Source organism: Lynx rufus, unplaced genomic scaffold, assembly GCF_022079265.1.
Source record: "Lynx rufus isolate CCGP_SWC_20201006 ecotype Redwood Valley unplaced genomic scaffold, mLynRuf1.p SCAF_18, whole genome shotgun sequence".
Lineage (NCBI taxonomy): Eukaryota > Metazoa > Chordata > Mammalia > Carnivora > Felidae > Lynx > Lynx rufus.
In genome coordinates, this window is record NW_025814832.1 from 41,354,076 (window position 1) to 41,378,239 (window position 24,164).

General features: G+C 54.9%; 1 protein-coding gene across 1 annotated transcript; it reads left to right on the forward strand.

Annotated features, from left to right (window-relative positions):
* The first annotated feature begins 1,013 nt into the window (after positions 1–1,013).
* WNT9B (Wnt family member 9B) lies at positions 1,014–22,872 on the forward strand. The gene is made up of 4 exons (XM_047080403.1): positions 1,014–1,090; positions 18,999–19,255; positions 21,293–21,558; positions 22,399–22,872. The coding sequence occupies exons 1-4, from the start codon at positions 1,014–1,016 to the stop codon at positions 22,870–22,872; spliced, it is 1,074 nt and encodes a 357-aa protein (XP_046936359.1).
* The last annotated feature ends 1,292 nt before the right edge of the window (positions 22,873–24,164 follow it).

The following is a 24,164-nucleotide window of genomic DNA, read 5'->3' on the forward strand; positions in this document are numbered from 1 at the left end:
TGGGTCATTGGTAGTATGTCTCTCTCATGACGTGTCACCTGCTGCTTTGATCACGGCACCTTCGCTGGAGGAACTGGGGTTAAACTTTCAGAAAGGATAAGCAAGACAGAGCTTTGTGGCCCAATAATGGAGATTCTTATCCTGTTTGACGGAGGTTCTGGCAGCCATATACTTTGGAAAGCAGGTTCCTCCCCGGCCCTCCCATTCCCACCCATGCTTTTCCTGCCCCACGATCCAGAGAATCTGGATTTTTTGTCCAGTGAACAGCAACACTTTGTCAGACGCCCACTGAGGCCCGCGCTGTGCACCTTGCCCTTGACACAGTCTCCCTTTTAGAAAGAGGGATCCTTCCCCCCCACCCCTGCCCTAAGAGACCACCCCCCCCCCAGAGACGCCCCTCCAGGATTCCCTTTTCCAGACAGCAGGGATTCCCCCAGCCATTAGACGTGGATCTCCCGTTTCGGGAGGGCGGCCCTGCCCCTCAAAGTCCCGGGGCCGGGCAGAGAGACCCACACCCGCCGCGCAGGACAGCGGACACCACACGGCTTCTCCGCAGATTGCAGGAGCCGCCCTTCTTCAGGGGACCCCCACTCCCGTACCTCGGGGGAGAGACTCTTGCGCTTCCCTCCACCCCGCGGGGAGATGCAGAGACTCCCCGGTCTCCGCCGCGTCCCCCCATCCCCGCCTCTCCACGCCCGGGGGGCTTTCACGTTCCGCGGCGGGCGCGGCGACAGGTGAGCTCTCACCTGGGGCGGTTGGGACGGGAGGATGGGGGCGGGGCGGGGCGGGGGCGGGCCCCGGGCGGCGGCCCCACCCGCGACGGGGGCGGGGCGAGGCCGGCGGGGCCAATGGGGCGGGGGGCTCACCGCCCGGGGGGGGGGCCTCCAGCGTCGCTCCCTCCCCCACCCCCGCTCCGCCCCGCCCGGGTTTAAAGCCCCACGGGCGGCTGGTGGCGGCGCTGCGAGCGCTGAGCGGCGCGAGGAGATGCGACAGGGCGCCGCGCCGCCGGCACCATGCGCCCCCCGCCCGCGCTGGCCCTGGCCGCGCTCTGCCTGCTGGCGCTGCCCGCCGCCGCCGCCGCCTACTTCGGGTCAGTGCCCGCCGCGCCCCTGGCCCGCGTCCCCGGCCCGCCGGCCTCCCCCTCCTCCGGCTAGAGCGGGGCCAACTTTTGCCTCCCGCTGGTCCCGGCCGCGGTGGGAACCTCGAACTCAGACCTTAGCCCCCGGCGGGCCCCGGTCCCGGCCGGCTGTCGGAATTCGCGCCCCGAGCTCGGTCTCTGGCTTCCCCCCCCCTTCCCCGCTCAGGCCCCGATCGCACCTTCTGGTGTCCCACTCTCCGTCCTCTTCGCCGCCGCTCTTCCCACCCCGCCCTGTCCGAGACCACATCCCGCCCGCTACGCGCGGTCTCGGACCCCCGCCCGAGCTCCCGGACTCTGCACAGGTTTCGGACCCCGGCCCCATCTGTCCCGCGCACCCAGTCCCTGCGGGTGCAGGCGTCCCTCCCGCGCGCTCTGATGCCCTCGCTGGATCCTCACTCTGTGCCCTGTCTGCTTGTAACCTGGTCTCCGTCCAGCCACAGTCCTCGCCTCGGGCTCTCTCTCCACCCTCTCTCTGCCCTTCCCCCTGCAGAATGGAGACCCTGCGGGCTGCGTGGCTGGGCGGGGTGGGGTGTTACCCCGGCCGGGGGAGGGGATCGCGCGGATCCGGGGGTGGTGGGGGGGACGCGGACCTGCGGACCCCGGGGAGTGTCAGCTGGAGATGCAGGAGGGAACCTTCCGCTAGGGAAGCCCAACCAAATCTCAGCCCCGGCGTCGGGTGAATTCCGGGGAGAACGACGGAGCGTCAGAAGGGAGGAGGCGTACGTGATTGGAAAAGGAGGATCAGAGTTGGGGAGACACCTGGGGAGAGAGCCGCGGGAGCAGCGGCTGAATGCAGTGCGAGTTACAGGGCAATTGTCCCTTCTCTCTGACCCTCCTTCTCTGACCCAGGGACCTGGGTGGGAGGTGGGGTCGTGGCTGCCAAGGCGCTTCCCTGACCTCCACCCACAGCTCGCTCCAAATGTGTACAGTCTGTGACTTTAATCTTGTCACTTTTTGTGATCTTCACTCCAAATCAGGGTGAGGTTTATAGTCTGACTAAAGCGAAGGCAATGAAACACCAAGCCAGTGACCTGCCAGACTGTTCTTAAGGACCTGCCAGAGAGGGCGAGTAAGGATCTGAGAAGTCCCTGCACGGGCCCATCTGTGGGCTGTGGGCTAATTTCCGGGTCATGACCCCTGGTTAAAACGTGCCTTGGCTGTGAGCAGGGGGCCTCTCCTGAAATATAATGGGTGGGGGTAGGCAGGTCAGCCCAGACCCTAGGTCTGAGCTCAGCTTGCTGGTGACCTGGGAAGACCAGTCTCTGGGCCTCAGTGACCTCATTTGGACAAAGAAGGGGCTGAACTGGATAGAACTGAGCTCTATTTCCGCACTGAGAACAGTGTACCAACCTGTATGCCAATGACTTCAGGCTTGAAGGCACAGTTGTTGCCTCAGCAGGCAGGATATAATCCTGCTACTTGCTGGCTGTGTGCTCTTGGCCAAGTCACTTAACCTCTCTGTGTTTCGGTTTCTCATCTGTAAAATGAGGAGAAGAGTGCCTATTTTGTATGAGCATTCTGTGCATTAGTACATGTAAAGCACCTAGGACAGTATCTGGCACATAGTAAATGCTCAACTAATGCCAGCAATTATTATTAGTATAGAGATTGGGCATAGTCTCTTGATATCCTGGCCCTGACAGGGGTTTCTGAGCCGGGATGGAGAACAGGGGGACGAATGTCCCTGCATCCTCTTGGACCCCAGCTCATTTCCACAATTGTTTGTCTGGGTTTGGGGGCCGGAGATGGGGCGAGGGCCAGATGCGGTGAGAGGAGAGGGGCTCCAGGAGACCTGGACCAGCCTGGCTGGTGTGGTTTGAAAGGGAAAGGAGTTTGTAGCAGTGCACAGGGGTAGAATTTGAGACTTGGGGGGGGGGCGCCTTGGAAATCGGGGTGGGAGGGGATGGTTGATTAGGCCTGGGTTAGGGTTGAGAGGGATCATGTGAGTATTGGAGCCATTTCTTCCAGGTCATGAACCCAACTAGGCAAAGCTGACCAAATAGACTCAAGCCCCCACCACCCCAGTGTGGGGAACTGGACAAATAGAGAATAAGCTAAAACTGAGGCTTTGCCCTATTATGTGTTTAGTCTCAGAGACTGGACAGGATTCAGCCTGAGTTCCCACGAGGAAGCCCTAGTGTGACTCAGTCAGGCCAGATTTTCCAGCTTCCCATCAGAATTTGCTCTCTGGAAGGAATCTGGTATCAGTCATCCACACCATAGTGAGAATGAGAGGCAATCCGCTTCTCCTTTCTCCAGGTCATTTGCATTTGAAATCTCATTTCTGATTATAAGATGAAGTGTTTGGGCATTTGATAAAAGGAAATTCAGGGGCGCCTGGGTGGCTTAGTTGGTTAAGCGGCCGACTCTCGATTTCAGCTCAGGTCATGATCTCATGGTTTGTGAGTGCTAGCCCCATGTCGGGCTCTGCACTGACAGCACAGAGCCTGTTTGGCATTCTCTGTTTCCCTCTCTCTCTGCCCCACCCCAGCTTGCTCTCTCTATCTCTCTCTCAAAATAAATAAACATTAAAAAAAAGAAAAAGAAAAAGAAAATTCAAACATCAGGAGCGCAGGTGAGGCCAATCTTCTTGGGGTCCTTGAAATCATAGAATCATAGATTTAAGAGTTGAAAGTGTCCCAGAAGCATCTGGGGTCCAACTCCCTGTTTCAAACAGGTCATGTATTATTGTTTCCATTTTTCAAATGAGGCAGCCATCATCCCCCAAACCACAGTAAGCCAGCAATTGCTTCTGGGGCTTTTGTATGAACCCAGAGCTGAATTGTGGTCATGCTGATAATGCCCTAATAACTAGTGTTTCAGTTTACAAATCACTTTCTCATACGGCCTCTCTCTCTCTCATCTGATTCCCAGAGCCATTCTAAAGGTATACAGGATGCTGTAAATAGTTCCCTAAAGGAAACCGAAGGCCAGGAAAGTTTAGTGATTCACCCTATGTCACACAGCAGGATAGAGGCAGGATAGACACCAGGTTCTGCCTCCAGTCTGGGCTCTTTGCCCTCCAAGCAAGAGTCTCCAGAGCTAATGCTGTGTGACCACCCAGGGGAATGGCAGCCACAAGGAGCTGGAGGGGGTAAGGAGTGGAGGGCAGCCCCCTCCCCTGCTTGGTCACTTAGGTCACTGCCTCCAAGATCTATGGCACCTGGAGGTCCTAGATTTCCTAATTCTTTAAATTTTTTTTAACGTTTATTTAATTTTGAGAGACAGAGGCAGAGCACGAGCAGGGGAGGGGCAGAGAGAGAGAGAGGGGGACACAGAATCGGAAGCGGGCTCCAGGCTCTGAGCTGTCAGCACAGAGCCCGACGTGGGGCTCGAGCTCACGGACCGTGAGATCATGACCTGAGCTGAAGTCGGATGCTTAACCTACTGAGCCACCCAGGCGCCGTGTGGTTCCCTAACTCTAATGGGCTGAACCTGGCCTGGAAGTCTAGGATGACTCAAGAGCTTCTATGTCGGTTTGGATGGCTTGGAAATTCTGCAAATATTAACTTGTGTGGTGTTTTATAAATGAACATGCACTGTATCATGTGAAAAGTGGCTTTGTAAGTAGAGGTAGTTCCTGTGGATACACCTTTTCAAATCCTGGTAGACTTTGGGGGTGCTTTTAAAATGTGTGATCTCTGCATTACTTGGGTTTCTTTCCTCTCTAGGGATGATACAGAGAAGTTTATGAAAGCACAGGCTTTGGAATCAGCTAGACCTGAGTTTAAATCCCAGCCTCCTGTCTTGCTAGCTGTATGACTCTGGGTGAATGTCTTAACCTTGCTGAGCTATGGGTGATACAATACCTACCTTAAAGACTGATGCAAGGCTTAATTGAGACGATGAATGAAAGGGCCTGATTGGGTGCCTGTACAGGCTCACTTTGGGTGGTGGCTGGCCCTCTAACCATCTTCTTGGGTTGTAGAGGTGTCATCATTGTTAAGAGGCAAGACACAAACTTAACCCCCCCCCATCAACATTACATACAGTAAAATGCAAGCATCCTAAGTGCACAGTTTGGGTTCTAACAGATGTATACCCCGTGTGCCCACCCCCACAACTACTAAAGGGAACATTTCCATCAGCCCAAAGGATCCCTAGGCTCCTTTGCAATCAACCCTCCCCCACCAGCCTCAGACCATCACTTCTTTGCTTCTTGTCCTTATAGATTCGTTTTGCCCGTTGAAGTTCATACAAGTGGAATCATAGGGGGTATAGCTTTTGTGTCTGAATTCTTTTGCTTACAATAATGTTTTTGAGATTCACCCATGTTAGGCATATCAGTAGGACATCCCCCCCTTTTTTTAATCACTGAGTAGTATTCCACTGTATGGATATACTATAATTTGTTTATCCATTTACCAGCTGAGAGACATTGGTATTGTTTCCAGCTTGGGGCTATTCCAAATGCTGTAAGCGTTTGTGTACATGTAAGTATGCGGGTGTATGTTTTTATTTCTCTTGGATAAATAACCTAGGGCCTGATTGTTGGGTCGTATGGTATGCCTGTGTTTAACTTTATAAGAAACAGCCAAATAGTATTCCAAAGTGACGATACTGTTTCACACAGTAATGTATGAGAGTTCCAATTACTCCATATTCTTGTCAGCTATTGTTCATCTTTAAAAAAATTTTTTTAAATGTTTATTTACTTAGTTTGAGGTGGGGAAGGGCAGAGAGAGAGGGGGAGAGAGAATCCCAAGCAGGCTCTGAACTGTCAACGCAGAGCCCGACATGGGGCTCGAACTCACAAACCGTGAGACCCTGACCGGAGCCGAAACCAAGAGTTGGACGCTTAACAGACTGAACCACCCAGGCGCCTCCCTGTCCATCTTAATTTTGGCCCTTTTAGTGGATAGGTACTTACTGCTATCACATTGTGGTCTTAATTTGCATTTTCCCACTGATGAATGGTGTATTGCACATTTTTTCATGTACATGGTAATCATTTGGCTATCTTTTTCATTGGGTAATTTGTCTTTTTATTATTGATTTGTAAGAGTTCTTTGTATATTTTGGATACAGGTCCTTGGTCAGAAAGTATCGGCAATATTTCATCCCTATCTGTGGCTTGCCTTTTTCTTTTCTTTTTTTTTTTAATATATTTTATAATGTTTATTTATTTTTGAGACAGAGACAGAGCATGAATGGGGGAGGGTCAGAGAGAGGGAGACACAGAATCTGAAGCAGGCTCCAGGCCTCGAGCTGTCAGCACAGAGCCCGACGCGGGGCTCGAACCCACAGACCGTGAGACCATGACCTGAGCCGAAGTCGGAGGCTCAACCGACTGAGCCACCCAGGCGCCCCTGCCTTTTTATTTTCTTAGGAAGAATATAAGTTCTTAATTTTGAGGAAGTACAATTTTCATCTTCTTATGTGCTTTGTGCTTTTTTCGTGTCCTATCCACGAGATGTCTGTCTACTCAGAGGCTGTAAACGTTTCCTCTTATATTTTCTTCTAGAAACTTTATGGTTTAAGCTCTTAACACTTAGGTCTATTGTTTCTTTCTTTTTTCCTTTTTTTTGGGGGGGGCACAAGTGAGCAAGGGGCAGAGAGAGACAGAGACAGAGAGGGAGAGATAGAGAAATGGGGGTCACCTGAAGTGGGGCCCGAGCTCACCTGATGAGGGACTCAAACTCATGAACTGTGAGATCATGACCTGAGCCAAAGTCAGAAGCTTAACCAACTGAGCCACCTCTGTTGTCACTTTTTGGTACATATTAATTGATTGAATATATGAGGTCCTATTTCTGGGCTCTCTATTCCATTCCATTAATCTATATATTTATCCTTATGCCAATACCATATAGTCTTGATTATAGTAGCTGTGTAGTAGGTGTTGAAGCCAAGTTCTCTCTTTTTAAAATTGTTTTGGCTATTCTCGGTCCTTTGCATTTCCACATAAATTTTGAATACACTTTTTAAGTTTATTTATTTTGAGAGAGAGTGCAAGCTTGAGTGGGGGAGGGGCAGAGAGAGGGGGAGAGAAAGAATCCCAAGCAGGCTCCGCATCATCAGCACAGAGCCTGACACAGGGCTCGAACCCACAAACTGTGAGATCATGACCGAGCCGAAATCAAGAGTCAGATGCTTAACTGACTGAGCGACCCAGGCGCCCCTCCACATAAATTTTGGAATCAGCTTGTCAGTATCTATAGGAAAGCCCGCTGGGATTTTGTCTGGGATTGCCCTGAACCTATAAATCAATTTATAGAAAGAATTGATCTTCTAACAATATTGAATTTGCTGATTTATAAACAGGCGTATCTCTTTATCGGGGGCTTTTAAATTGTATTGCAGCAAGGGGCACCTGGGTGGCGCAGTCGGTTAAGCGTCCGACTTCAGCCAGGTCACGATCTCGCGGTCCGTGAGTTCGAGCCCCGCGTCAGGCTCTGGGCTGATGGCTCAGAGCCTGGAGCCTGTTTCCGATTCTGTGTCTCCCTCTCTCTCTGCCCCTCCCCTGTTCATGCTCTGTCTCTCTCTGTCCCAAAAATAAATAAACGTTGAAAAAAAAATTAAAAAAAAAATTGTATTGCAGCAATATTTTGCAATTTTCAGTACGCAGGTCTTGCGAATAATTTAAAAAGATGTATTCCTACGTGTTTTATATATTTGGATGGTATTGTTTTCATTTGAAAACATTTTTAGAAGTTGATTGGGTCCTGAGGAAAACAGGGTTGGAGGGAAGAAAGGGTAGAAGAAATTTTACTGCTTTGGGGTGTTGGATTGAAAGGCAAACATCACTGATAAGAATCATTGTGTTTGGGGAAGGAATTTAGGCCGGCTTCTCCCTGGCTAAGCTGTAACCCCTCCCACCCCCCCCCCCCAGAAGTTGGGCTGTGCCGTTGGGCTCAGGGTCAAACCAGCCTCCTCATGGATAGTGATGGATTTTCTAAGGCTCAGGAGGGCAGGCAAGGCAGGGGGCTCCTGGGCTGGAACCCCCTAAGGAAGAGAGCCTGGTGCCTTTAGGATTCTGTGATCAGGTAGAAGTTGGGCTCGGGAGGAGGTGGGCCGGGTGCTGTGAAGGTGAACCCCACCGTGGCATCAGCCTAAGCAGGGAGAAAGGCAGCCCAAAGCCCTACTACAGCGTAAGGAGCACTGGACTTGGAGTCACACAGATTGAATTCCAATCTTCCATCCAACCATTCATTAACTGTGACCCAGGGCAAGTCAGTTAACTGTTCTAACCTCAGTTTTCTCATCTATAAAATGGGCGAATCCTTACCTTGCAGGGTTAGTGTGACAGTTAAATGAGCATATATAAAAGTGCTGAAATGCTGTCTATGTATGAGGAGTTCAAGAAATCGAGCAATCTGGTCTTAGAGCCTCCCAAGTTAAGGAGCCTCTTCGTTTCCTTTCTCCCTTCATCTTTGCCCTCATCATTGTATAATGTGAATCCTTTCTGTGCTCAGCATTTTATGTGCACGATCTCATTTAACCACTGTGACATCCCAGGAGGTGGTGCTGGAATAATTATCTTCATATAGGTGAGTGGGGAACAAAGCTCGGAGAGGCCAAGTGCCTTGCCCAAAGTCGCCTGGCACCAAAACTGGAATTCTAGCTTGTCAGAATCCAGAGCCAACCTCGTCCTCCCTGCCTCATGTTGACCTGGGGCTTGACGGGGTCTGCCTCCCTCTGGGTGGTTCTGACCCTTGAGGCCCTCCATTCCATCACCCATACCCTTCACCTGGCATATGCCCTGGGCATCTCTTGCACTGTGTGTCTTAAACTCTCGTTTTGTTGTCCGTTTTCTTTTCCACGTGCTTGTGTCTTCAACTCACGCATAGCTCCCTTTAGGCAAGGGTCTTGGGGGCCCTGTTTTTGGCTGAGTTTCCCACAGTTCCTGGCGTTGCCTCATGGTGTTCAGTGAAAGTCCAAATGGGCAGCCCCCTCCCTTTCGCTGGCCCTTCCTCTCCCCCAGAACCTTCCTCTGCCCCATCATGTTTGCTCTTTCTTCTGCTTACACTTGACTCTCTTGAGCACACACTATTTGGTCATGACCTGGCCTCTGTCAGGATAGGAAGTAGAAACAAAGCAGAAAGCAGAGACTTGCCTCATTCAGACTCCAGAAGTCAACCACAGCGGACCTTCCATGGGAATCCTGGTGGCAGCTGAGATGGGTTGGGGGATGGGACAGACCCCCTCACTGGAGTGATGAAGACCCAAGGGGGAGGGTGGAGAGTCTCAAAGAGCCATAATATTCTTAAACCACCACGTTCAGAGTCCTGGAAATTATTTTCTTTCTTCCTTCCTTCCTTCCTTCCTTCCTCCCTCCCTCCCTTTCTTTCTTTTTCTTTCTTTCTTTCTTTCTTTCTTTCTTTCTTTCTTTCTTTCTTTCTTTCTCCTTTTCTTTCCTTCCATAAACTCTATGCCCAATATGGGGCTTGTACTCACAACCCAGAGAGCAAGAGTTACATGCTCTATCCGCTGAGCCAGCCAGGTGCCCCCAGAGTCCTGGAAATTCTAGAGAGACTAGTTTTAGGGCGAGAGCAGAGAAGGTCTGCTTTCTTGACAGTTACATTCCCTTTAATGCCAGGTCATGTCAGAATTCAAGAATTTTTAATTATTAGAGAGACAATATAATGCATATGCCATGTCTAGGGCAGGACCCCATAATTAGACACTTTACTTTTTTGCAGAAAAACATCTGCATGTGAGGATAAATAAAGACCATGAATACTCTCATTTTGGTTCAGGTCAGGACTCGCTGCCATATGAATTCACCATAACTGCACCAAAGTTTGTAGTCGTCTGAGCTTTCTGGAGTTGGAATTGTGGATAAAGGTTTGTAACCTGTGGTAAACTTTTAGCACGTGTCACCTCTAGAGGTTGTGCCAGCGGAGTTCTATTTATTATTATTTTTTGAAATATAATTTATTGTCAAGTTGGCTAACATACAGTGTATACAGTGTGCTCTTGGTTTTGGGGGTAGATTCCCGTGATTCAGTGCTTACATATGATACCCAGCGCTCATCCCAACAAGTGCCCTCCTCAAAGCCCATCCCCCAGTCCCCATCCCCCATCCCCCCCCGCCCCCCATCAATCCTCAGTTTGTTCTCTGTATTGAAGAGTCTCTTATGGTTTGTCTCCCTCCCTCTCTGTTTGAAACTACTTTTTCCCCTTCCCTTCCCCCATGGTCTTCTGTTAAGTTTCTCAAGTTCCACATAGGAGTGAAAACATATGATATCTGTCTTTCTCTGACTGACTTATACCACCCAGTTCCATCCATGTTGTTGCAAATGGCAGGATTTCATTCTTTCTCATTGCCAAGTAGTATTCCATTGTATATATAAACCACATCTTCTTTTTTTTTTAATTTTTTAATGTCTTATTTATTCTTAAGAGAGAGAGAGAGAGCAGGAGCAGGTGAGTGGCAGAGAGAGAGAGAGGGAGACACAGACTCCGAAGCAGGCTCCAGGCTCTGAGCTGTCAGTACAGAGCCCGATGCGGGGCTCGAACTCACAGACCGTGAGACCATGACTTGAGCCAGTTGGACACTCAACCGACCGAGCCACCCAGGCGCCCCCCATCTCTTCTTTATCCATTCATCAGTTGATGGACATTTGGGCTCTTTCCATACTTGGGCTATTGTTAAAAGCGCTGCTATAAACATTGGGGTACATGTACCCCTATGCATCAGAAAGATTTGGGCCAATTCTTGTCTGGTCCTCACTGGGTATCAAAGGGAGGCTTCAGCTGCCTGGCACAACTCGTCCCCAGGAACTGAGGTTGAGAGGGAACAGACCGGCTCTCCCACTCTCCTCAGGGGCTGAGCCGGCAGCCAGAGGATTCGGGGTCCGACTGACCAAGGCTGGGGGGCCCTGAGATCCGACTCTGGGGAGAGCACGCATCAGTGATCCGAGTCTGAGAGCCACGCCTTCCCAGTGCCTGCAGGGCCGAGCTTGGGAAGGTTGGGGTGTGGGGTGGCCCCTGCAGCTTTGGGGTGAGACCCAGGGAGGACAAGGGTGTGGGAGTGGGGGCGGGGCAGGCTGAGGGACAGCCTGGAGCTACACGCCCCACCTGGGGTTGGACATCTAAGGGATTTATGCGGCCTTCAGGTGTCTGAGGAGCACCCGCTTGGGGTAGAGGATCTGAGCTGGGGATGGGGGACCGCCGCGTATGAGAAACCAGGACCTCTGCCAAGGGGCTAACAGCCTACTTGGAGAGACCTGTCTGCAGCTCTGAGGAGGAAGAAAAAGTGTCAGCCATGCAGAACTAAGGGTGTTATATTTGTAAAAATGAGAGAAGACAAAGAAAGGGGATGGTTAGAGAGAGAGAGAGAGAGAGATGGGGCTGGCAAGTAAGGAGGGCTTCCTGGAGGAGACAGATAAGCATTAGAGCGTGCTGGTACTGGACGGGGCCTTAGGATCACCTTTCCTATTCCTTGCATTGTGAGTCAAGTGTTGAAAAGGGCCGTGACCATAAAAGAGTCCAGGGGATCCGGGAGGGCTTTTGGACTGGGAGAGGCGTCCCAGGCAGGGGTTACAGCGTGAAGGAGGGCTTGGAGCCATTCCAGCATGGAGCGGACTGTGGTAGCCAAGACTGGCTACCCTGAGGGGAGGGACCCCCCTGCTACAGCCGTGGCTGGCCCTGAGTCCAGAACAGTCCAAGGTGGGAAGCTGTTCTGGTCCTGCCCCGGGGTGGGGGGGGTCCCTGCTCTGTTCCCAAGGGACCCCCTTACACCTTCATCCCGAGCGCTGTCCTGACCACTCTGGGGTTCCCTGGGCACACTTAGGGAGTGGCTCCTTCACCAGGTCGGGAGGCTGCTGCTCCCCTTGGAGCTGAGAGGGGAGGTGTGCGGGTGGGGACCATCCCTGGGCCCTGTGGGGGGACAAATGGACATCTCTTCCTGGAGCAGGCTGCGAACAGTGGAACTCTCCTCCTCACACAGTGATCACGCGCAGCGCATTCCCCCAGGGGTCTGGCCCTTCCAGGGTGCCCAGCCCGGCCTGAGCCTGCCTGCCTGTCCGTGGGGCAGAGGGTGACCCCTCAAGAGCCTGCCAAGCTGGTTAGTTGGTCAACTACTATGGTTCAATAACTTGGCCAAAGTTACCCAACCCTGGAGGCAGGGTTTCATGGTGGGCAGAACTGGGTGGGGGCACTGCTCGCCCCAAGGAGAGACTCAACGACTACTTGCTTTTCCCTAAAGCCTCCGTCCCATGTTCCCTAAACTGCTCCTCCGCTGGGTCAGGGCTGGGCCTGTGAACCCAAGAAGCTGGGGGAGCCTGTCTTAAAGCTTCTAGCACCCCTTTTCTCTACCCCTCTCTCTCCTTACTCCAGGCTTCCCCTTTCTCTTTAGCTTCTTCATGATCCCAGACCCTCTCCTTTGATCTTCCTTCTATCTAGCAAAGTATGTTCTCAGGCACTAGCATTATATCAGACTCTCACACTTTAGTATGAATAGGCAGGCCACTTCTCTAAGCTTTATTTCTGATTTTTAGCCAAACAGAAACTGAGCATACATCTCTCCTCCCTTTAGCTGCCCAGGGGCTCAGAAGAGTCCTGGCCAGATTGCCTTCCTTTCAAAGCAACCTGTCTTGTGTTCCTTTCATCCTAGACATTTGCTGCGGTGGTGACTGGGTTTTGCTTCCCTGAAGTGCTATGTTGAAACTGAAAGCAGAAACTGCCGGGCTTGACAGAAACAATCAGGAGACCCGGGGCACAGTCCTAGTCCCGCCATGAACCCAGTGGGCCACCTTGGACAATAAATATTACGTGAACTCCCAGGGCACCAGACAGAGCAAAGCAGAGACCTACACTTGGCAAACCCCTTGCCCTCCTGCCTGCCCCCAGAAGCCTCTGGAATACCTCCCAGGAGTCCTCAGGGCAGAACCTCTGGACCTGGGCCAGCTCAAAAGGCTTCTCCAGCCTTGAACCACAACAATTCAAATGGTGTGCATTTGCACCCAGGCAGGGAGCTGGGGGAGACGTTCCTAATCTCAGCCCCTGAGGGGGTCCTCTGCACAAGGGGACCCTCCACGGCCACTGTGCCGCCTGCCCCATGCACACCAGGGATGAAGGTTCCCCCTTCCCAGCTCTGCCTGAGCTGGAGTGGAGAGGGAGAGAGAGTCAGGAGGAGGGGGAAGCATCTCCTCCGCAGATGTTGCACTGGCCAAGCTCTAAATACCCGAGATTGTTGAGATGCAAAGCGCGCTTGCTGAATGGGCTGCTTGCTGCCCACTTAGCTGTGAGCACACGTCTCCCCGATGCCACCCTCAGCGGGCAGCCGGGTCTGCGGCTGTAAAACAGGAAGTGGAGCTGTTCTTGGAGAGACAAAGCCCACAGCTGGGCCAGGCTCTTTTCTGTCTGAGCCAGGGCTGGGCTGGGCTGGGAGACATGGCTCCGGGGATGAGCTTTAGCGGGGAGGTGGTGACCAGATTCGGTCCTCAGGGTGGGTTCACGCAGCTTGACCGGAAGTGGGGAGAGAAGCTTGGGTGTTGAAGGTACCCCCCCTTCTGCAGAAGGACTGTCAGAGCCCCTATGCCCTCTCTTCTTGGGCAGGCACTGCCCTCAGCAACCCTCCCCTACTGGGAAGAGATGGGTGGTGGAGAGCACAGGGTGGGGGTGGGGAGTGTGTGTGTGTGTGTGTGTGTGCGCGCGTGTAGGGGGATTTAGTCAGGGCTGGGAGCGGTGGGCTGAGATGTTTGGGATGAAAGCTCAAAGGGAACGCTTACCATGCAAATGGCCCTGCAGCGGAAGCCTGTTATCAGGAGCATCTAATGGGGTTTTGCAGGGCCAAGGCCAATGCTTCAGGCAGGGCAAAGCTTTCCTGGTTCCCAGGCAGCTGCCCACAGTTGGCATGGTCCCTGGTGCCAGGCACAGCTCCTGGCCCCTCCAGCGAAGGGTCCAGACAGGCTGGCATTACCTGGTGCCCTGGGAAGTGCCAGCTTTGTCCTACACTACCCACCCACTCAGTCACCCACATCCTGGAACCATCAAACTTCTCAACCAGAAACAGGGGTGGGGGTGGGGGTGGAAGAATGGAGCCTGGAGCACCCCCAAGTGATGGGAAATGCACTACAGCTGCCAGGTCTTCCCCAGCTGGCCAGGGGTGCTCCCTGGGAGCTTCCTCTGCCTCCTCCCCACCCCCCAGGCCTCCTACTACAGGCAGGACAGGACTGGCCAAGGTCAGGTTCTCACCCAGATGGAGCTAAGAGTTCTGATCCCTGAGCAGCTACTGATTGTTCCATGGGGAGCTGGGCTGGTTCAAAGCCTTCTTCTCCTTCTTCTGCTTCTTGGGGCCTTGGGAAATTCTGGAGTAGTCCTGAGTGCAACCAAGTTCCTTCTAGACTGTGAGCTCCTCGAGGGCGGGAGCAGGTCCCAGCAGCCAGCTTGGCGCCTGGCACACAGCGAGTGCTCAAGAGTGCCACTTGCCTGGAGCTTACGGTGTTGGACACTGTTCTCAGAGCTGTACAAAGGTGAACTCATTTAATCCTCCTGACAACCCTGTGAGGTAGGTACTGTGGTTATCTGTATTTTATAGATGAGGCACAGAGAGGTGAAGTGCTTCGCCCAAGGTGGCACAACGAGTAAGAGACGGAAGTGGGACTGGAACCCAAGCAATCTGGGCCGGTCATGGTCTCCCACTGGTCAGTGTGTATTTGTTAGTTGGGATGAGCTCAGGGGCAGAGTGGATGTGCCCAAGGTCACCAGTGAGTGTAGGCAGACTGGGACCAGGCCACCCAGGCCAGAACAGCTCTGGGGGCCTGAGATCCTTGGGTCCCTCTACTCCAGCAGGTGGTGGGTGACCGTTCCAGGGTGAGCTCCATTTCCTTTCTGGGGTTTAGTGGTGACTGGGGTCCTGCGGAAGGTAACTGAAAGCAGTTTCCTGGGACACTTTCTCCAAGTCCTGGGAGAACCTTCTTTTCCTTCCTTCAAGGTCATCCCAGATGGGGCAGCTTCAGCCAAAACTGTGGATGGGGTGAGCACTAGAGAGTGAAAGGAGGGCCAGGGCAGGAGGGGCCGGGGTGCGCAGAGGAGGCCTGGGGGTGGGGGTGGGGGGTAGGTGAGATGAAGTCCCCAGGGGCACCCTTGACTTTTCCCACGCTGGGTGGAGACAGGGTGGCCCCGGGAGTAGCTGTGGATGCTCTGGAGTCAAAGCCAGGGACATCTTGTTGTGTAGGGGTGGGGGCTTGTGGCCTTATTATTACACTAAGGGCTTTGGCCTGAAGGTACAGAGAGCAGAGAGTCACAGGCGGGACGCAAAGAAGGGAGGAGAATGGAGTTGGCCACATGGGGTTGTTGCTTTCTTGACAAGAGAAGGGGCGCTGGAAGTCAGCCTTGAGGAGCCCGACTGGAAGCAGGAATGGGGGACACCAGCTGGGCTAAAGCAGATACAGCAGGGGGGAGGGATGGTGTGGTCCCAGAGGGCTCAGGAACACGTGAATCAGGCAGAAGCCTGAAGGAACTCTTGTCCCACAGCCCAGAAGAGCAGCTAGCAACTTCACAACTTACTCAGCCCCTGCTCTTCAGCTCAGAACACTGACTACTTGTGTGGCTGATGGCATCTGACCTGACCACAGAGCAGTATCTTTATGAAAACAAATTTTGTCTGAATTCGTAAGACTGATGAGGCTCACTTGATCTCTTCCGGGTATACGGCTTACTCTCATGGGGCCCGACTGACGTGTGGGCAATTAAGTTTTTGCAGAGAGGCGGGTGGGTGGGGTTCTCGGGCCTGGGGTGCCAGGGAATGCGGCTTCTTCAAGGGGAGGGGATCATGCCCACAGATCCTGAATCAGACTGGAGCCTGCAGTGCCTGGAATGCTCCTGAGGTCCGGGAAGAAGCCTTCCCTGGTAGCTGCCAAGGGAAGGGCATGTGGAGGATAGCTCACTAACACCACCGGAGGAAATACGGTGTTTTCCAAATTTGATGTCCTGGCACTGTCTCGTCCAAGGAAACAGGATCCCAGCTGTGACACAGAAAATAAATAAAAGGCAAACTGGGTCCTGGAAGACCTCCCAGCTGTCTTCCTAGGTCCTGTGGGGGTCCCCAAGGCAGTGCCAGAGAGCTTTCTCTGAGAGCAGCCCTGGGCAGACCAGGGCCCAGTGTGGCCTGAGGCCTCTATGCGGTTGGCTGCCTTTCCTGACCATTAATCGCTACTAAGTGTCATTACTGCTAATAAAATTAACCGACTTTATACTGGACTTCTGGGGCCATCAATCACAGGGCCTATTAAACGAAATTTAAAAAAATAGGTGCCTATGGATGGGGGAGAGGGTGTTTGCTGAGCCTGGCTCACAAGTGCAGGCGAGGCCATGCTGGTACTCCACAGCTGTCAGAAGGTCGTGATCAGTGACAGCATCCTTAGTTGGACAGCCAACTCCTGGCCTTTACACTGTACTACAGATAGGAGCATCTAAGGCAAGAACACAGCCGCCTGTAGGAAGACTCTGGGGCCAGGGCTGAAAAGCTCCCCAAATTCTCCCTCCTACTCTCACTTCTGCTTCCCTCTATGTGTTTGGTTCTTTCTTTTTCTCTCTTTGGGCCAGCTTCCTCTTTTTATCTCCTGAGTTACAGGCCCCATTGCCCAAAGAAAGGAAGAGAGAGAAAGCAACCGTATGCGCTCGTCATTCCAATTCCTAATTCCCAGAGAAAGGACTGATTGGCCCAGCTTCGGTCATGTGATTCCTCATTGGTCCAATCAGTAGGCCAGAGCAGCAAGGTCATGTGGTATGAAATGGCCGACCCCATGGTATCCATGTAGCTGGGAAGAAGCAGTGGGTAGCCAACTCAACAGATGTCTGCAAGCTAAAGGTCTTAGAAGAAGCGCTCAAAAAGTGATAATAATATAGACTGTATAGGATAAGATATAAGGTATCATATAGCTATAATGATACCATCGTATTGTTCTTAGAATGCCGTTTGAGACAGGCCTTGAAGGATGCGCAGCCCCGTTGGTCCAAACTGCCATCACTCCCTGCTTGTTCTCTCACCTGTCAATCAGCTGCTACAAGGGAGGTCCCAATTTCCAACACACAGGAACGGTGTGAGCAGCTTTCCCGCACACCAGCACCTGCTGTGAGGGGCTAGATGGCTCCTGCTCCCTTTGCGCCCTTCACACTGGAAGCCAGTCAGGGTGGGGCCTCCTCAGCTAGAGCTGACATCTGGACCTGCCAAGGGTCAAGCTCTAAGGGTTTCCTGCCAGGCTGCAGGGAGGGGTTTGGGTGTAGACCTAGTGGGCCGGAAATTTACCCATTTGCCCCAAGATTAATGATTAACGGGTCCCTGCCCTCACCCTGTCTAGCAGGGGAGCCTAGGGCCAGGCTGGGCCAGGAGGAGCCTGATAGCATCTGTCTCTGCTCAGGGGTTTCGGAGATATGCTCCACACTGGGTTGGCTGCATCTGATGGATTTAGAATCTACGGGCACTTTCTGGGGGCACCTGGGGCCTGGCCAGATCCCACACTCTCCCTGGGGCAGTGTGGCATCCAGCCAGATGTCCTGGCTGGGTCAGGTGGCCCTAAACAGGAGAGCTGGGCCCTTGGTTCCATGCAGTATGTGCCTCTCTGACCACGCAGCTGGGCCAGGGCTTGCCTTGGCCGTGGTGTATAAGCAAGAGTGACAAGGGCCACATCCAAGCAGGAGCTTTAGGAGCCGTCACCTCGTTTCATTTTTGCTCATCATCTTGGCCATGAGGCTGGCGTGTTCCAGAAGGCGGCTGCTTCCTCTAGCCTGGGTCTGGAATGGTATATATTCTACCCGTGCTGAGGACCACCAGGGTACAGGATAGGCAACAGGAGAACCGTCTCAGAGAGCTTCTGGGGAGAGTGAAAAGGAACTCTAATGTAGTCCCTGCCTTGCTGCTCATCTGCTGTACGGCTCGGGCTAGTCACTGCCTCCTCATAAAACTGTGTTTCCTTATGTGGACAAAGGGAAGACTCTGCCCAGGTTGGAGAATAAAGCACCTTGCAAGAGGAAGGAATCTTGAGAAACTCTAACCGGCAGAAAGGTGAACCAGAGTGTCCCAGGCACTGTGGTGGGCCCAGGAGGTAGAAAGGATCCTCTTTGCACTTCCCAGAGGAGAAAACCAAGGCTTCAAGGTTTACACAACTAAGAAGTGGCAGCCTGACTTCAGAATCCATGAACTTCAGATATAGTAGAACGGCAAGACTGGGGCTGACGGCCTGATGGAAATTCATCCAGCCATCGGCCAGTTTATCCATCCATCTGTTCCTTCCTTCCTCCTTCTTTCCTTCCTTCCTTCCTCCATCCATCCAGGTATTCCCTCAGGATCCCTTTGTAACAGGCACTGAGTGGCCAGATGGTTGAAGATCTGGGAATTATGGAAACAGGCTAGGTCGGCATGGGATTCCATGGGCAGCAATATAACATAAGGGAGAGAGGGATCTCAGAGAAGCTGCTGAGTGTTTGCCCAACATCTACCCCTGTCCGCCTGCCCCCTCTTAGGAATATGGCTCTACCCTCCAGGCAGCAGTCGCGCTACATGCAGTTTTTTCCCCAAACTTTCCTGATCATAGAAGCCGCCCAAGATGTGTAGTAAATACAGATTCCCAGGCTGCGCCCCAGACCAATAGAGTCAGAATTGCCAATCGTGGGTTCTGGGCATCTGTATTTTTAATAAGCACCCAGATGATTTTTATGATTGGGCCAAGTTGGGACATAGAGCAGAGACTTTGGCGTCTGGAAAACTTGGGCACTAGACCCTGTTATAAGCACTTGGGTTTTCTACTCTGTGAAATGGGCACATACCCCATGGGGCTGGCCTGCCTCCCAGCAGGGTATAAATGAAGCCCCCTAGGAGGTCCCTTTCCTCTTGCTTGTCCCATGTCTTCCTTCCCCCCTTCCCCCATCGTGTCCCCTGAGGGTCACTAGCTCCCTCTTTTGCTCTCTCTAGCCTGACCGGGCGGGAGGTCCTGACACCCTTCCCAGGGCTGGGCACCGCTGCGGCCCCAGCACAGAGCGGGGCCCACCTGAAGCCGTGTGACCTGCTGAAGCTGTCCCGCCGACAGAAACAGCTCTGCCGGAGGGAGCCCGGCCTGGCCGAGACCCTGCAGGACGCTGCTCACCTCAGCCTGCTCGAGTGCCAGTTTCAGTTCCGACATGAGCGCTGGAACTGCAGTCTGGAGGGGAGGACAGGCCTGCTCAAGAGAGGTAGTGGGGGTGCTGGGGAGGAGGGGCTGGGGGAGGGTGGGGGGGCTAGGGAGGACGAGGCCTGGGGAGAAGGGACAGCTGGGGATGGGGGGGCTGGGGGGCCGGGGAGGACTGGAGAGGAGGGGGGCTGGGGAGGAGGAGGGCACTTGGGGAGAAAGGGGCTAGGGAGGAGGGGGCTGGGGGGCTGGGGACAAGGCCCCCATTCCTGCTCCCCTGGCCCCTGGGCCCAGGCCACGCTGCCCTTGTGAACCTAGCATAGTCCCAGTGAGAAGAGTCCTGGGAGTTAATGAGGCCCAGTCTTTCCCTCAGCTTGGGGGGAGTGGAGGAGCAGGGGAGATACAGGGAAAGAGGAGGCCCAGCCCATTCCTGGATCCTGGAGGACCCCACAGTTGAGCTGCGTGGCCCCCCAGTCCCCTCCCTCAGCCTCCTGCGCACACACACATGCACACACACGCAAAACAAGGTACAAGAACATATAAGGGTGGAAGGCAGGGAATAGTTGGCCGAATACCCTGAGGCAGGCCGGATTCAGGTGCTTACTCATGCCCGTGACTTTGTTCATCGCATCCGTTGGTCCACCGTTTCCTCCTCCCCTTCCATTCACACCCGGCCTTCTTCCCTCCTTGCTGCGTCCTCCCACCCCTCGTTCACTAAGTGTCCGGTGAGGCTCGCAGCGAGCCAGCCACGGTGCTGGATGCCGGAGGCACCGAGCTGCACGAGACCCCCTCTGCCCTTGGAGAGCTTACAGCCCACGGGGGAAACAGGTCATCATGTGACTCTGTCACCAAGTAGCAAGGGGCTTTTACAAAAAGGCAGCGATGGGGGCAGCTAGGTGGCTCAGTCTTAAGTGTCCGAGGTCAGCTCAGATGGTGATCTTGCGGTTCGTGAGTTCGAGCCCCACATGGGCTCCGCACTGACCGTGCAGAGCCTGCTTGGGATTCTCTCTCTCTCTCTCTCTCTCTCTCTCTCTCTCGTCTCTCTCTCCCTCTCTCTCTGCCCCTCCCCTGCTCACACCTGTGCTCTCTCTCTCTCTCAAAATAAATAAATAAACTTAAAAGAAATAAGGCAGGGGCGCCTGGGTGGCGCAGTTGGTTAAGCGTCCGACTTCAGCCAGGTCACGATCTCGCGGTCCGTGGGTTCGAGCCCCGCGTCAGACTCTGGGCTGATGGCTCGGAGCCTGGAGCCTGTTTCCGATTCTGTGTCTCCCTCTCTCTCTGCCCCTCCCCCGTTTATGCTCTGTCTCGCTCTGTCCCAAAAAAAATAAATAAACGTTGAGAAAAAAAAAAAAAAAAAGAAGGCAGTGATAGTACATGGGAGGCCAGCTGCTGTCCGTGGTGGGGAAGGGCCTGGGACGGAGCTGCTGCTACTCCCCAAAGGGTGCTGCCAGCACCCAGGTGCGCTGGAGAGCAGGCGGGGGTGGGGGCAGGTTTGCACCACGGCCCACAAGAACACGAGAGAAGTGACGGTCCCGGAAGGGCATGGGATGGTCAGTCTGGAACAAGTCACGCGGGAGACTCAGGGTCACTCCGTCATTAGGTCCGCTCCACGGTAGGTAGCAGAGAGCGACATTTCAGAGGCGTCCTGAAACGCAGGGAGCCCACAGAGCATATTTCAGGGGACCGGGGGCCTCAGAAATGGGTCCAGCTGGCTCACACGCGGGCTTCGGGTCGAGATCAGCGGTTTGGCCCCCGCTCTGCCTCTCACCAGGTGCCGAGTCGCTTCTCTTTGCATCTCAGCCTTCTCGTGTGTCCCGTAGAGTCAGGCGCTCCTGTCTGCCGCCCTGGGAGCCCGGGCATACGCTCCATAGTGAATTTGAAAGTTCCGTCTAAAGGGCAGCAGCTTGCAGCCCGAGTCTCAGGCGCGGGTGTCACAAGGGTGCCCCGGGCCACGTCCTCAGGTCCATATGACCCTCGTCTGGCTCGTCACGCCCCCCCCCCCCCCGTCAGCTCTTCTGCCCTCAGAGGGTAAAGGGCAGCCTCTGACCCCCCTCTCTCCCCTCCCTCCCGGATCCCCCCCCAACCCGGGTGCCCGGCCCAGGTTTCAAGGAGACGGCCTTCCTGTATGCAATGTCCTCCGCTGCCCTCACCCACACTCTGGCCCGGGCCTGCAGCGCCGGGCGCATGGAGCGCTGCACCTGTGATGATTCTCCGGGCCTGGAGAGCCGGCAGGCCTGGCAGTGGGGCGTGTGCGGCGACAACCTCAAGTACAGCACCAAGTTCCTGAGCAACTTCCTGGGGCCCAAGAGAGGAAGCAAAGACCTGAGGGCACGGGCAGACGCTCACAACACCCACGTGGGCATCAAGGTGAGCACGTTGCCGGGAGGCCCGAAGCCTGGCCCCAGCCAGGGTGCAGGGCCAGGGAGCCGGGTCGGCAGGAGGCCTGCCTCTGCCGTGCGCCTCAGTGCACACACAGAGCTGTCCCAGGAGGAACCTCACCCCTTCAACCAGCACACCAGTACCAAGTAGCGGGAAGTAGGGAAGGGTGCTGGGCGACACGGCGGGCTGGGCGGCGGGTGGGAGCCAGGCTTGGGATGCGGCCGTGATGAGGCAGAAACCTGTTTGCAGAGGGGTCCCCGTGCCAGAGACTGTCCTTCCCGGACATCCTGGAAGCCAACGTCGTTTGAAAACTTTGATATCTTTTGCAACATCACCTCTTCCTCCACCTTACAGATGGGACGATCGAGGAGGCCCACAGAAGGGGAGGGACTTAGCAGAGGACACACAGTAGTGGGAGGACTGGAGGGTAAAAGGTGTCTAAGCCTACCGGGACGAGAGGCTGGGAGAGGCGAGGGTTCAAGCTCTCTAGCAAATGGAGTTCTGTGTCCTCATCACTGAGTCGGGGTAAACCAGGGCTGCCGTGTTCAGTTGTGCGGGTTTTCCACTCCACGAGAACTCTGGGCCAAGGGAGGGAGCTGGGGCTGAGATCCGGCCCACATTGCTCTCCGCCAGGCGGGCACGTTGGCCCAGCGGCAGGGTGGCCTCGAGCTACTTTGCACAAAGGTGGCGTGTGGGCTAGCCTGGGTCCCATTCACCCTCTTCCCTCCATCTCTTGCCCGTCCTGCTGCCCCGCCCCCGACGGGGTCTACACTGGCCTACACCGGTGCCATGGCCCTGACCACGCCTGCATTCCCTCTCTCCTCGCAGGCAGTGAAGAGTGGCCTCAGGACCACATGTAAGTGCCACGGTGTGTCGGGCTCCTGTGCCGTGCGCACCTGCTGGAAGCAGCTCGCCCCGTTCCGCGAGACGGGCCAGGCGCTAAAACTGCGTTATGACTCAGCTGTCAAGGTGTCCAGTGCCACCAACGAGGCCTTGGGCCGCCTGGAGCTGTGGGCGCCCGCCCGGCCAGGCAGCCCCACCAAGGGCCCAGCCCCGCGGCCCGGGGACCTGGTCTATATGGAAGACTCGCCCAGTTTCTGCCGGCCCAGCAAGTACTCGCCCGGCACGGCGGGCAGGGTGTGCTCCCGGGAGGCCAGCTGCAGCAGCCTGTGCTGCGGGCGGGGCTACGACACCCAGAGCCGCCTGGTGGCCTTCTCCTGCCACTGCCAGGTGCAGTGGTGCTGCTACGTGGAGTGCCAGCAGTGCGTGCAGGAGGAGCTCATGTACACCTGCAAGCATTAGGCCTGCAGCCCGGTGTGCCAGGGGGGCGCTGCCAGGACCCCGCGGTGCTCGGCCACGTGGAGGCCCCCCAGGCAGGCGCACGCGGCGTGCACCCCGAAGTCGGTGCCCGCGCGCGAGCACTCCTCTCCACTGGGCCCGGCAGCCCTTCCCTCCCTCGACACCCAGCAAAGAGAGGTTGCGGGGGGACTGGAACTGAGGGTCCCCAACCACGTTGGAGCAGGAGAGCAGAGTAGGAAAGGATGCGGGGGGAATAAGGGAGACCAAAGGAGGAAGGACTGAGGGTTTTTTGAGGGGGGACCACCTCGCTGTCTCAATTCCTCGGATGAGTGGCCTAGAGCCAGCCAGGCTGGGCCAGCAGCGCGCTGGGAGGCAGTGTCAGCCTGTGGCTTTGCTGGGCTAGAGGTGGGGGCGGGGGGCGGGGCGGAGAAGGCCAGGTGGCAGGGGCTGTTTGGAGAAAGGAAGGCTTTCTGGGCCCGAGGGAGGCCAAGTCCGACACCTGCCCCGGAGCCCGGTGTACTTGATTTGGCTTTTCAAATATGCACTGAGGCGTCGTTCTTGCCTTGAGAGCTGAGTTATTCACACCCACTGGGCCCTGCTGGATAAGAGCACCAGTGAATGCAGGACTGGTAGGGAGAGCCAGCTAGTGTGCTGAGGTTGCACAGAGAGACAGTGACCCCTCGCCGTTTTCTGGGTGTGGAACTTTGAGTCCCCGCGCAGGAGAGGGTGACAGCCTTCTGGTTCGAGGCGGGGACGCAAGGAGCTCCGTTTCTCAGCCTCCCCTTAAGCCCGGTTTGATCAGCTCCCCTGTGGCTGCGGTCCACCCGTGCCGTGAGGCCCCAACACAGCTGACGGTCGTGACACAGTAGAGTCCCGAATCTGGTTACGTTTCTGCTCTTGCAGCTACTCATCTAATTAAGGTTTTTGCCCTGGGGTTACAGGTGCAGGGAAGTCTTCGCTAAGCCTGGCTCCTGGGGGGCCCCCGTCACTTACTGATGGCCCCCACTTGGGCTCCTACCTGAGGAATAGAAGTCACTTTGCTAATTTCCTCTGATCCTGTGGACACTGCCAGTGCTACCTTCCAAGGCCCTGTGTGGGAGGAGGAGAGAGTAATTGGTACATATATACAGGCGCGCGCGCGCGCACACACACACACACACACGCACACTCCTTGGACCCGCCAGGCTGAGGGTTCCCACTTAGCCGCACACTCTCTCCGGTTCAGAACCAGGACCTTTCAGGGGTCACTCTGCTGGAAGCTGAGTGCTTCCCCAGAGCAGGGCCCACGGCCAGCC